Genomic DNA, 13,790 nt, shown 5'->3' with positions numbered 1-13,790 from the left:
TGGTCCGGGAAGATCCCACATGCCACGGAGCCACTAAGCCCGTGTGCCACAACTACTGAGCCTGCTCTCTAGAGCCTGAGCACCACAACTACTGAGCCCCTGTGCCGCAACTACTGAAGCCCATGTAGGGCCCGCATGCCACAGTTACTGAGCCCACGTGCTGCAATTGCTGAAGCCCACGTGCCTAGAGCCCACGCTCCACAAGAGAAGCCACCACAATGAGAAGCCCGCGCACCGCAAGGAAGAGCAGCCCCTGCTCGCCGCAATTAGAGAAAGCCTGCACACAGCAATGAAGACCCAACGCAAAAATAAATGAATAAATAAATAAAGTTAGGAATGGACTTTGCGGCTCCTGTAAAGCCTGGAGTATGCAGGAAGGGATGGGAAGTGGCATTAGCTGTGAATATACCTCTGTGAGGAGGTTAAGGAATAGAGTAACTATGATTCTTCTCCGCCCTCCTGTTTCAAATTCCACACTGGTCTTACTGAGCAATTCTGGGCTGAGGTTAGAAATCAGAATTCAAGGTTCAGTTGCCCAAAGAGTTTTCTGCCCATCAAAAATGTGACTAAGCATCTGTTGGCCAGGTTGTAACAAGGCCGGGGATTTCTCCCTGTTCCATTGCAATATATTTGGATCAGATTTTCTTTGTGAAATGGGAAAATAAGTACAATAATAGAATTTGAGATAGTAATGTAATAAATCAGCAGTCCAAGTCTGTTGTTCAGAGCAGCATGAATCAACGTCACCTAGGAACTTTTCAAAAATGCAAGTTCTCCAGCCCCACCCCAGAAGTCTTAAGTTAGAAACTCCGGGTGGGACCCAGAAATCTATGTTTTAACAAACCCTCCAGGTGATTCTGAAGCATGCTGAAATTTGACAACCACTGTTACAAATAATGCTAGCATGAACGTCCTTTACATGCATCTTGTATACACAGCTTTGCTTGCTTTTGTAGGATAAATTCTTAACACGGGAATTGCTAAATTCAATAGTTACAGCTTGTAGCAGTTTTAAATTGTGCCTGCAATTTCTCTGATGCTCTTCTGACTCACAGGTGGGATTCAGGTCCCCTCTCCTTGCATCTGGGTGGGCTTATGACTGCTTCAGCTAATAGGGTAGGGTATAGTTCAGCAGAAGTGATGCTGAGTAACCTCCGAGGCTGAATCATAAAGGACCCACTTTTCCATTGAATTGTACATGGTTTTTTGTTTATGAGTTCTGTGCATATTAAGCAATTAGGCTTATATATATGTGTTGGATAGTTTTCCTGTTCTATCATTTATCTTTTAAATCTATACATGGTACATGTCTGTTTATTTGTTTATAACTCTGGAAAAATTTTTAAGTTTTTATCCTAGATTAATCGGTGTTTGCCTTTATGGATTTGGGGTTTCTTACATATTTAGGAAAGCGTTTTTCTCTCCAAGATTTAAAAACTCTTCACTAGAAGCAACTGGAACTCATTTGGGCTACAAATGAAGAGAATGTCCAAGAACAGTTCCAGAAAGCCTCCCTCCCACGTCAGAGTCCAGACTAGCTCAGTAATCCCCTTACAAACCCATGCTTTTCCATCTTTCTCTCCTGCCAGTGACCACCCTGCTGCTTCCTGCCTCATGATCACACGATGAGTGCAGGAGGGTCTATATTCCCAGTAGGAAGAAAGAGTGGGGAAGGAGATTTGGGGATCTCTGAATCAGGAATCCAAAGCTCCCCCCAAATCCCTAAGCTGATGTCTTACTGATCACAAGTGGGTCCCTTGTCACCTCCACCTACCAGGGAGTATGGGGAAGTGAATATTTGATCTTGTCACAAAGGCTTTATGAATAAAATTGGAAATTGGTTTAGAATAGGAGCGGTACCAGCCATTCCAGGGCCTGCATGCTTTCATGCTTTATGCTTAAAACTATGCTACATCTGGAATATATTTATTATTGTTTATGACAAAGAGTGAGCCGAGAGGTTTCAGGTTACTTTTATTTTTCTCCCAAAAGATGTGTTTTTATCTCAACACCATGTATTTCTTCCTTACTAATTTAAAGGACCATCTTTATTATATGCCAGATAGCCATGTTAACTGGGTCTATTTCCACATCCTCTATTCTACTTTCTTGTTACTCCTACTGATTCCAGCTCTGTACTATGTAAGGTATGAAAACTTTATTATACTTTTTCGTATCTAGTATTTCATTGCCCTTATCTAGTTTTTCTTTGTTGCTTTTACATGTTTTTAATGTCTGGATAAACAGCAGAATCATTTTGTCAGATTCTAAACACATTTCATTTAAATTTTGGTTGAAATCCTGCTGAAAGCTTTTTTTTAAATTAGGGAGAATTGAATCTTCATGATAAAAGGTCACATTGCTTTTGTAGAAGGACTATTTCCTTCATAAAATTTTCTACTGGTATATTGTTTCTATATAGGAGAGCTGTTGATTTTTAGTTTTGTAACCAGCTACCTTACTGCCTCATCAGTCATTTCTATTAGTTGGTTGATATATAGCCTGCAGATAATGATATTTTGTCTTTCCTAATATTCTGTTTATCCGTTCTCCTTCCTCACTGCATTGGCAAATCTACAAAAGAAGGCGTTTCTAATGTTTCACTATTACATTATATGTTGGCTTTTGACTCAGGATGTATATTGTCAAGGAAATATCTACCTATTGGATTCCTTTGCAGCCTCTCTTGAGATAATGACATGGTTGTTCTTTTTGAACTTAACTAATATTCATATAGTACAGAGATTGTACAGAAGTTTTGCATTTTCATATTGTTAAATCCATCAGGCCTTTCTTTTACGCGTTTCCTGTGATTCTATGCTTTGGCAGGCCTTACCGAAACCGAGATCAGTTTTATATTTACCTCTGTTGTTGTCTGAGCCTTTTCATAGTCACATTTTTTCATATGCACCTTGGTACAAGCTAGAATTTATTTTGGAGTTAGGTATGGATCATTTTTCCCTATTGTCACAGGATTACTAATTGAATAATTTATCTCTTCCCTACTAAAATGAGTAGGAGGATTTTTGTTTGTTTGTTTTTTAAATGCTAAGGAGGAATAAGATCTCTCCCTCAAATACTTCTCATCCTTCTTGGCCTTCACTTAGCTTGCTGCATCATGAGAAAGCTCAGTGGTCAGCACCTTACCCTGAGGGAGAAATGATGCGGCAAAGAAACGGGTCTCCTTTTAGCAAGAAAATGGCAGCTTCTTTCTCTTCATCTGTGTGTATTACCCGCACATCCTCAGAATTTTTTCTAAGGAACAGTGGATGTCTCTGTTAGTTTCATATATTGTGATATTCACCAGCATGTGCTAAAGACTCAGAGTTTCTGATGAGCTGATGCTTCCTTTGCATATGTTCCTAGCTGGGCAACACGGGAAGCTTAATGTGTTACAAGAGTTGGCGAGCACACCTGGCAGGTCAAGCTAAATGATGTGTAGTTACCACCCCATTACCCACGCTCACCACCCGAACTCAGTTCCTATTTGGAATGCAGGGGTAGTGAGGACCTGTTGGCATGTGAAATGTGACCTCTGCGTTCCACAGGGCAGTGCCCATTAATGATGATCAGATGCCTGTCCTTGGATGGGCTGAAGTAAACTGGTGAGTCAACGCCAAGTGCCTCCTCTCCTTCACATCTGTGTATGTGTGCATCCTTTCCTGCATAATTCTCATTTACCCTTAGAGTATAGTACTCTCATCTTCTCTCCTAATAACTTTAGTTAACCTGAAAACTCTTCTTTCTTGCCTTCCTTCCTGGCCATGTGATGCTGTAAGGAAAAGAACCCTTAGTGTATGTAGCAGCCCCTGATTCTTTCCCAAGATTTTAGTTATCTGTGTATTTGGTTATCTAACTGTCTGTCTGTCTATCTATGGGTGGGGGTATGTGTGTGTAGTTTTTATTTTCTTCATATGGTTCTGTATTTTAAAATTATATATATTATGTATTATATATATATATAAGTATATGTTATATATATGTACATATAGAGAGAGAGGAGATTCGTTTTTGATAACATAAGATATATATGTTCATTTTAGAGAACTTAAAAATACAGAACCATACGAAGAAAATAAAAACTATGCTCAGTTATGTTGCATAGAGATAGCAACTGGAAACATATTGGTGTATTTTCTTCCAGTTTTCTATGTGTATAGACACACATACAAAGTACATACTCAGAACTACGTTTTTTTTCACATTTCTCACTATTTTCTTTACGTCCCTCTTTGCCTTTTTGATTCGAAGTCTCCCACAGGAAAAAAAAAAAAATCAAATGATTCTAAGAATTTGGTGTATGGAGTGAACTATTTAGCTCAAACATGCTTTATTTTAAATAAGTGTGTGAAACCTTTATCCATTTTTACCCTTTGCCAACTTTCCTATTGGTTTGTTAGACTTTTTATTGATTTATAGGAGCTCTTTATATAGCTGAATAATAGTCATATGTCCATAATGTTCTTGTCTGTTTTAGTGTTGCCAGTTCTTTTCAAAGTTCACCATAATTCTGCTAACTTTGTTTACAATGACTTCTGTTTTACATTTATATATATTAAATATGTCTGATTTTTTTCTTCATGGATTTTGTGTGTTAAGGCTTTTTAGGAAGCATTTTCATACTCTGTGGTTATGAAAGTATTATCCCGAATTTTCTTTAAATTAATTTATAGTATCTTTAATGTTTAGCCGTGGATTGCCTTGTGCAGTATAAGGTGGCTTTTGTACTTTTTCTCCCCCAAATTGTCCCAACACCTCTTACCATAGACTCTTTCCTTACACTACCAATTTGAAATGCTGCCTATATCATATGTTAAATGCATAAAAATGGGGTTTGCCAGCACCGATGGCGCTTGTTCTCCCAACTGCACGTGTATCGCGTTATCACATTGTGTCAGCAAAAATGCAACCACGCTGCTAGCAGAGCAGCACAGATCATAAGGCAAAAGCCTTGCATAACATGGTTCACATATGGACCCACTTAATAGATATTCAGGCGTCTGATTTTCTGTTTTAGAAAAAGAAAAACACTATTATACGAGATTATGGGGCTGCAGACTGGCCTGGAAGGTAATGTGTGGGCAGCGCCAGCCCTGGAGACAAGCAGGGCAACTATGACAAGGGATTCTTCTTCTCATATATACAGGATTAATATATAGGAAGGGAAATATAGTGGGGAATATAATTCCTACTGTTTTTACTCCTCAAGAATGCATTTCCTCTTTGCTGTCTGTTGGCTTCCACATGCAATTTCTTTATGAATTGAAGAGTTTTCATTTAAAAAAAAAAAGAAAGAAAAGAACTAAAACTCTCCAATGAAAAAAATTTTTAACTCTTGTAAAAATCTGTGCTGAAGAATATACACACATGAAAGGCTGTGGGAATGATTTCATTGTGTGTTACCTAGAAAGAAAATAAATGTAAATATGCATAGAATGTGTGTATGGTGAAGATTCTGTTGAATCTCATAAAAATAATTGAAGTTAAAAGGTTATTAGGTGAGGGGATGATACAGGAAAATATATAAAGATAATAAGGTGATGTTAAAACAGTCAAACCGAGGAATCGTTTCTAGGCTAAACCTCCATTCCTGGGAGGATTCTGTCAGTAAGTTTCAGATCTTATCAGTCTTGAAAAATGCTGAGACTTTTGAGGATAAATGCAAACACAAATTATGGATAGAAGCTTCTGAAGTGAACGTGTGGGAAGATTCCCTCTGAGAATAAACTATATCAGCTGGAAAAAAATACACTGATAATAGCAATTCAAATTTCCATTACAAGACGAAATGGACTGAGGCTTGTTAGTGATATGCAAATTAATGTGTACTTACATGGGATCTTATCTAAAAGAAATTGAAATGTATTACAAAGCACAATGAAAAGAGGGTTATTGCAAATGAATCTTAACACCTGTGTAGAGGGGGAAAAAAAGGGAATAGAAAATTCTATAGTATGGATTCCAAAAGCAAGTTCCTGACATCCAAATATTAGAGCTGTAGAAAATATATAGATGGTGATTCCAGAGTTTGCTTTTTACTTGTGAGAATTTGCTTTTAGAAAAGAGCGCAGCTGTCTAAGGCATTTTTAACTTTATTTTCTTAGCCGACTTTTCTTTCCAATCCACTGCTGGAAACTAACTTAAGCCAATTTGGTCATTTGCAATTGTCAGGAACTATTTGGGGGTATATTTCAGGGACCTTCAATACTTGGAGGTAGATGACACCTGTTCGGGGGATGGGGAATGTTCTCCCCAAATCTTCCCATTTAAGATGTGCTTCAAAGAAGGAAGTCTCAGACTGAACTCTGGTGCACATAGAGTTTATGTGTAGCACATAACTTAAAACAAGTCTTGAAGTCTTAAAATCTGGTCTGTAAACTTGTTGAAATCCCAACTCTGTCCTTTTAGGAACCTGACTAGCCCTAATTGGAAAGCTCCTTTGAGGCAGATATAGAAATATTTTCATGGTAGGGTTAAGCTGATCTTCTCATTGGGATCACATAAAAATACAGAAACTTTCCATAAGCTGTTTACCACAGGACACAGGACTGGTCAAAATCCGAAGTCTAAAGAGTCAAGGGGATTACTCGGCTACTTTGAGATGTAGCTTTTCCTATTTTGTTCATAGAACAGTAGAGGTGCAAGTACAGATATTTCTACTTTTCTAAGATATCTTGAACACTACTCATTTCATCATTGAACAATCATATCCAGTATTCATGATGCTAACTAACCAACCATTTATGTTGATGAGAGAAGTTAGCTAAGAGCTCAGATAGCCGACTTTGCAATGCAGGCTTCCATTAGAATGTGTGAAATGCTGGTTAAGCATCCCGAGCCCATGTGTCTCTATTGGCATACTTCAGATAATAATGATAATAACCAGATAATGGCCCCTAAGTTGTAAAATAAGATGAGTATTCACATGCATATTGTAGTAGACTGAAGTATTTCAAAGGTATATTTTACAGGACCAGATGGCTTCATTGGTGACTTCTACCAAATATTTCAAGAAGAATTAACACCGATCCTTTTCAGTCTCTTCCAAAAAACAGAAGAGGTAGGAACACTCATTTTACAAGGCCGGCATTACCCTGATACCATAGTCAGATAAGGACACCGCAAAAAAAGAAAATTACAGGACAATATCCTTGATACATAGGTGCAAAAATCCTCAACAAAATGTTAGCAAGCTGAATTCAACAGTACATTCAAAGTGTATCATACACCATGATCAAGTGGTATTTATTCCAGAGATGCAGTATGGTTCATCATCCACAAATCAATCATTATGATACACCACATTAACAAAATGAAGGGTAAAAATGATATGATCATCTCAGTAGATGTAGAAAAAGCATTTGGCAAAATACACATCCGTTTATGATAGATACTCTCAACAAAGTGGATATAGAGGTCACGTACCTGAAATAATAAAGGCCATATATGATAAGCCCACAGCTAACATTATACTCAATGGCGAAAAGCTGAAAGCTATTCCTCTAAGATCAGGAACAAGATAAGGCTGCTCACTCGCACCACTCCAATGCAACATAATACTAGAAGTCCCAGCCAGAACAGTTAGTCAACAAAAAGGTAAATATATGGGGTGATGGATGTGTTCATTGACGCAATGGGGAGAAATCCTTTCACAGTGTCTATGTTTATAAAATCATCATATTGTACACGTTAAATATCTTACAATTTTAACAATGCTGAAAAAGTAAATTATAGATAGCATCACACCCTTTTTTCTAATCACTTATTTGTCTTTCTTATAAATTCTTTGCTATGTTAATCTCTCATGAAATTAGGGAAATGCAACAGGAAGATTATAGGATGATTCCCCCCGCCCACCACAGTAGTGTTCCTTGAGGCAACAACTTGAGTTTACTCCAGGTTGTCTAAAAAGTTGTGGAGACTATTTTTAAAAAGAGCAGAACAGCCAACGCTTTCAAGATATTAGCATAGGCTCTCAGAATACTACCCAGGAAAGCTGGATGGAGAGAATTTCTGTGCTAGATTTCTAGCAAAGCTAGAAATTGGGGCAGTCATTGCACTCCTCAAGGCTAGTGTGCTACTGTCCTTTCCCTTCGTAAGAAGTACTAATGAACAGCATATTTCTCTAATTTAGTTCCCAGAGTCTAATTTATCTGATAGAACTGAGGTTATTAATGATTATCTAACTTATTTAAAATTCGCTAAATTTTCTACTTCACTCTGTATATAATAGAGACTTAGATTCTATGAGTATTTCACCAAATGCAAAAGCGTTAAAAATGTAAATATATCGTTTAGGTATTCCCATAAAAATTTTTAAGACTATTGGGTTATAGCTGTGGGTGTCAGAATCACCTGGAGGGCTTGTTGCAAACACAGAGATTGCCAAGCCCCATCCAGAGTTTCTGATTCCCCAGGCCTGGAGTAGGTCCAAGAATTTGCATTTCTAACCAGCTCCTAAAAATCCTTTGAGAACCATTCGTCTCCTGCCATCTGCCCTCCACGTGAAATTTAGATGGCATTGTGAGGATCCTTATTTACGCCACAATAAATAACATAGAAAAAAAAATGTCTTCAACTGTAAAATTGTAGAAAAGGAAAATAATTCTTTAAATCAGTGTTCTATATTATCTTTCAATAAATAATTAAGGCATATCATTAAATTAACTCAAAGTATTTTTTTCCTGAGGCTCACCACACATGGTTCAGATACTTTGTTTTCTAACACATTCTTCAGACCTGATAGTATGCCGGTAATAAGTGTAGAAACAGAGTAAGTGTAGAAGTGATGGAAATATTTAGGACCTCAAATAAATGATGCTTTCCCCTACCCCCCTCTCTTTGCTACAATTATGTATAAATGAAGTCTCTAAAATTGTCATGAATGAGAGGTAAGTTGGGTGTAGAAAACCAACTTCTAGGACATTAAGGAGAAATACTCATGTATGGGGAGACAAGGCTGTCAGGAGAAACCTAAACACTGAGATTTAAGTGAAAATTCTGCCTTGTAACTGAGGCTCGTTAAACTTAGCACATGCAATATTACAGCAATTATTCAGTTTGTAACTAGACTCTTGAATATAAAAAAGAAATGATCGGTCAGCTTATGCATTGTTGAAAATCATTTTAGATCTTAGGATTCATCTCTTGAGTTGTTGAAGAGCCATAGTATATAAAATTAATATGGTAAAAACACCTGTTAAACGAGAATATATGGTTTCACATATTTTTATGATTTTTATGACATGAATTTTAAAATGCTATGTGGAAAAAATATATCCCTTGAAAAGTGATTTTGTTAGTTGCCTTATCTCAAAGTGTGAGAGACTTCATTGAAAGAACTGCAGAGGTTTGTTTCATATCATCAAGTGCAAGCCGCGTCTAGAAAAAAGGAAACCAAGGCTCATCCTCAGACCTTACCCCAGTTGGCATCAGTCTCCCCAGTGCCCTCAAGTCCACACTGACTTGGGAAAGAAGGCAGAGGACAAAAAGGGAGCTCCCTAAACACCTCTTTTGTGCTAGTACTTTACACAGGGCACCACGTCTGACGAGCCCAGAAAGGATATTCAGACCCACTGGACTCCTGATAACCTGCTTCCCTCACTGAGCTTCTGTGACACATGTCACAGCTGAACTCAGGCACTCCTGACAGAAAGCAGCCCTGTGTCACTAAAGAGAGTATGGAAACGTTCCAATTTAACTCTTAAGTCATTAAATACTTAAATAAAACTTTGAAAACTTACAAATTTCTCATCAGGATCATGTATAAACTGAAATTTTTACTCCTTTAAAAATGTTAAGTATGAACTCGAGTGAATGTATTTTATTTTAAAAGGAAACAAAGTAAACATTGAAGGTGATAAAACACTGTTTTCTTAAAAGTATCTTACACAGTTTTATGGAGACTGGTGAATTACAGAATAGGAGACAGAAGATGAAAGTCTTGGTATTATTTTATCATAGAGATTTGGTTTTTATTTTTATTTTTAATTGTCATAATGTAACTTGTGTGATAGAAAAGAATGAATTTCCCACTATGCATGCTGATCATCAAAAATGTTTAGAAGGAGAGGGACCAATTTTAAGGAAAGCACACAGCAGTGATTCTGTATGTTCCGCGGGGCAGGTTTGTACTTTGATTAGCAAGGAGGTTAATGTTGCTTTCCACTCTGTGGTGCTTTAGGCTAGTTTAATGTCACGGTTGGCTGCGCTCCTTTCTTTCATTGTCCAGGGTCTTGGTGTAATTCTTTGCTCACTCATCACCCTCCTGGTTGTGCCCTGCCCCCGTGTCTCCACAGATCATTTTGTGTTTCTCTCCGGTTGGTCACACGCTGAGAAGCAGAGCTCGCAAGTTCCCAGCCCTGGTTAACTGCACGGCTGTTGACTGGTTCCATGCTTGGCCCCAGGAGGCTCTGGTCACAGTCAGCAGGAGGTTCATTGAGGAAACCAAGGGAATTGAGGTATGCCGCGTCAGCCTCTGAATCTCTCTCTCTCTCTCAAACACACACACTCTCACGGACCCAAGTCCTCAGTAAATAATTTCCAAAATACACCTCCTAGCAGAAAGCTGTCCTTGTTTGTTTAAGATGATAAGATCATCTTTGTGAGTTTACATTTTACGGAATATGATGGCTGATCTTTTTGTATCCGGTTGAGGTGCATACGCACACGCATACACACAGACACGCACACACAGATACACACAGTCACACACACACAGATACACATACACACTAACACACACAGACACACATACACTAACACACACACACACACAGATAAACACAGACACACATACACAGAGACACATACACACTAACACACACACAGACACACAAACACACTCACACACACAAACAGCACGTGAGTGAGTTCTTACTCATCCACTGACTCACCAGAAGGCCAGGATCATTCTTACTTGCATCAGAACAGGACTTACTGAATATAAATCCTTTACATTCACAACTAAACAAAAAAGTAGGCACCCATAGCCATGCAATGCTTGTTCTTAACAAAGTAAGGCAATTCATTGTGATTTTTCTCATTACGGTATTGAGAGGTGAAAAATCAGCCCCCATATATTTAGCAATCACTAAGTCAACTAATGTATATGCTTCTTTGTTTTATGGGTTTATGTTTTATAGATTATGTTTGTCATTTGCTCATGTTGAAGTTTCCACCTCCTATTGCATTTTTAAAAAGTTGCATGAAATGAAAAAGAAGAAAAAAAAAAAACAACTTCAAGCATTCAGATTCAAAGAGAAAAAGGAATGTATCAATAGATATGAAGGTGTCATTTAGCCCTCCTAGAAATGATGTTGTGCGTCAATCAAGCACCTTTCTGATTGGATAGTTTGAATGGATGGTGATTGTGAACATTTCCCAGGGAGGTTTGTCTTCTGATTCCTTGGAGTGATAAGGCGAAAGGTGCCTAGAATAAGTCAGGCAGGAAGAGTGATTCTCAGAGCCAAAAAATAGAATCAGGGATATGTAAGGAGCGATGGCTGTTTCCAGCTGAAACTTTGCTGTGAACAGGGGCAACCTGCTGTAGCCTCCTTTCCTCCCAAAGCCGTAACTGCTGCTTTTCCAAAGCAGTCCTTTCACGTTTTGTTGAATATTATATCTTTTGGTGGCCAGATGGTTAGAAATCTGGGCATATTTACTTTTTCAATTAATTATTTGTAATGCAGCTAGCTTTATTGCATATTTATATTTATATGTATATTTTATATACATAATATATACAGCTTTTTCATATATGGTTTATTGTATTTTCCAAAATGTCTATTAATCTAATTACTTACTGCTGGATTGCCAGGGAAGAACTGTCATGCAGCATCTAAAAGACGTATATGATAGAGGTTTTATCATATTCAAATACCTCCTCTTGCTTTCTTTTCTCCACACACACATTTAAAACATTTCTATAAATTAATGAAAACAATGAACTCCTCTATTTCACTGTTTTCTTCATATCCAGAAAGTTCTTTCTCTTGCCTGTCTCTACACTCACCCCTAACATTGAACGAACTTACCTAGACCCTTAAAACAACAACATCGTCAGGATTTGGGGGGTAAAGAGTGAGTAATATTAATGTGTGGTTCTATTTTTTTAAGTGATATTCACTTTTTCCCACTGGTTGGGGGGCACTGCAAAGCTTTTCTTACATTTAGGGAAATATATGTAAGTTTGTTCCCATGCACAGAGTGGTAGACCGTCACAGGAGTGATTGATTTCTGTCTGAAATGCTGTTCTCCACATTATGTGCCTTCCTCAAGAGTCAGAGGAACCCCATTTAGTGGAGACTAACACTAGCATTAGATAAAGTCTACCAGAAATATTTTATACTTTAAAATCTGGAAAACCATTAAATATGACAAATAATGGTCACAGTTACTAACACAAATTTCTTCAACTATTGCTAGGTCCACTGCATTTCTGGAATTATGTAGGGAATTATTTTGTCTTCTAATAACTACAAGAAGCATTCAGAATACCGATTTACTAAGAGGAAGAGAGCCTGTATGTATCTTTTGGTAGCAAAATTCTGTTTCATCCAGTTCATTTGATCAGGCTGGCTTGGTAAGGAAGAGAAAAGGACCAGCGTGCTTTGTTTCTTAATGTTCATTTCTCAAATGGGAGGAAATCAGAGCCGGTGGTGTGGTTTAATTTAGTGTCTGGCACAGTGCTTTAAGCCCCTTGCCTTCGCTGCTCTGGTGCAGACTTTATCCTGTCAGAGTAGGTGCCACTTAAAAACAGCTCCTGCTGAAGGAGCTTTGATATGCCAGTGACCATTGACATCTACTGGACGAGGCAGGACTTGCATCATTTTAAGTCCAGAGGGCTCCTCGCAGGTCCTCAGCTCTATTTGGTGGTATCGTGATGCCTCCTATAGGACGCTGGGTGCCAAATAAGAATTTAAAAAGCACTTTACCATTTCTATGGAGCAATTCAGCAATTACGCCTGGAAACAAATTAGTCAATTTCGTTCCGGTGCTGTGTGCTTATTTAACTTTCCCACCTTCCTAATTCGTTACTCAGGAGCAATAATTATAATTCAGAGTGCAACCTGTCCATGTTCTTCTCCAAACGCGTGGGGCCTTTTCAGTAGAGGTCAAAAACAGCTTTTACATTTTTTGAATGAGCACTAATTTGATCACTTTCTTAGTTTTAATTTCGACCGTTAAGACTGAGAGTTGTCAGCATAATGTAGCACTTCTTAATTATTGGCCTCATTTGCTGAGTGTAAGGTACTTATACAAGGTGACCCTCCCCCTTTAGCCACAGAGAAAGGATTCATTAAAGGCAAGCGGTTTTGTGTGTGTTGACATATAATTTTCAGGTAGTACACACTCAGCACCCAGGGGTGTGGGCTGACCAAGTCTAAGTAAATGTTTGTGCTACTTTTCTGTTACCTGGTATTGAACTAAAATGACAGCTGACAGAATGACCAAAATAGTTTGACACTGAAGTATCACCAGGTATTTATCTGAAGACTTTGTGTCAACATACACTCCTCATAGGAGATTTGGAAATGGAGATGGAAAGACACAGTGTAAGGAGGGAGAGGATACCTTCCGGCCATCCCTGGGAATAGGGTTACAAATGATAATTGGGAGGAGGTCTTGTTGAGAAGTATATGGGTCCCAGTTAGGAAAATTCAGGAAAAAAGGCAGGAGAAACAGGTGTTAAGAGATAAGAAATGGGACTACCCTGGTGGCGCAGTGGTTAAGAATCCGCCTGCCAACCCAGGGGACACGGGTTCGATCCCTGGTCCGGGAAGATCCCA

General features: G+C 38.3%; 1 protein-coding gene across 1 annotated transcript in view; it reads left to right on the top strand.

The window, feature by feature from the left end:
- The window catches only part of DNAH11 (dynein axonemal heavy chain 11), a 335,383-nt gene that overhangs the window by 205,965 nt on the left and 115,628 nt on the right, over positions 1 to 13,790 (top strand). Inside the window, 1 exon segment of the mRNA XM_061198505.1 lies at positions 10,299 to 10,460. Coding sequence (XP_061054488.1) covers positions 10,299 to 10,460 — 162 coding nt within the window.

This window comes from Eubalaena glacialis, chromosome 8 (genome assembly GCF_028564815.1).
Source record: "Eubalaena glacialis isolate mEubGla1 chromosome 8, mEubGla1.1.hap2.+ XY, whole genome shotgun sequence".
Lineage (NCBI taxonomy): Eukaryota > Metazoa > Chordata > Mammalia > Artiodactyla > Balaenidae > Eubalaena > Eubalaena glacialis.
This window is presented reverse-complemented; position numbering and strand designations above follow the sequence as displayed.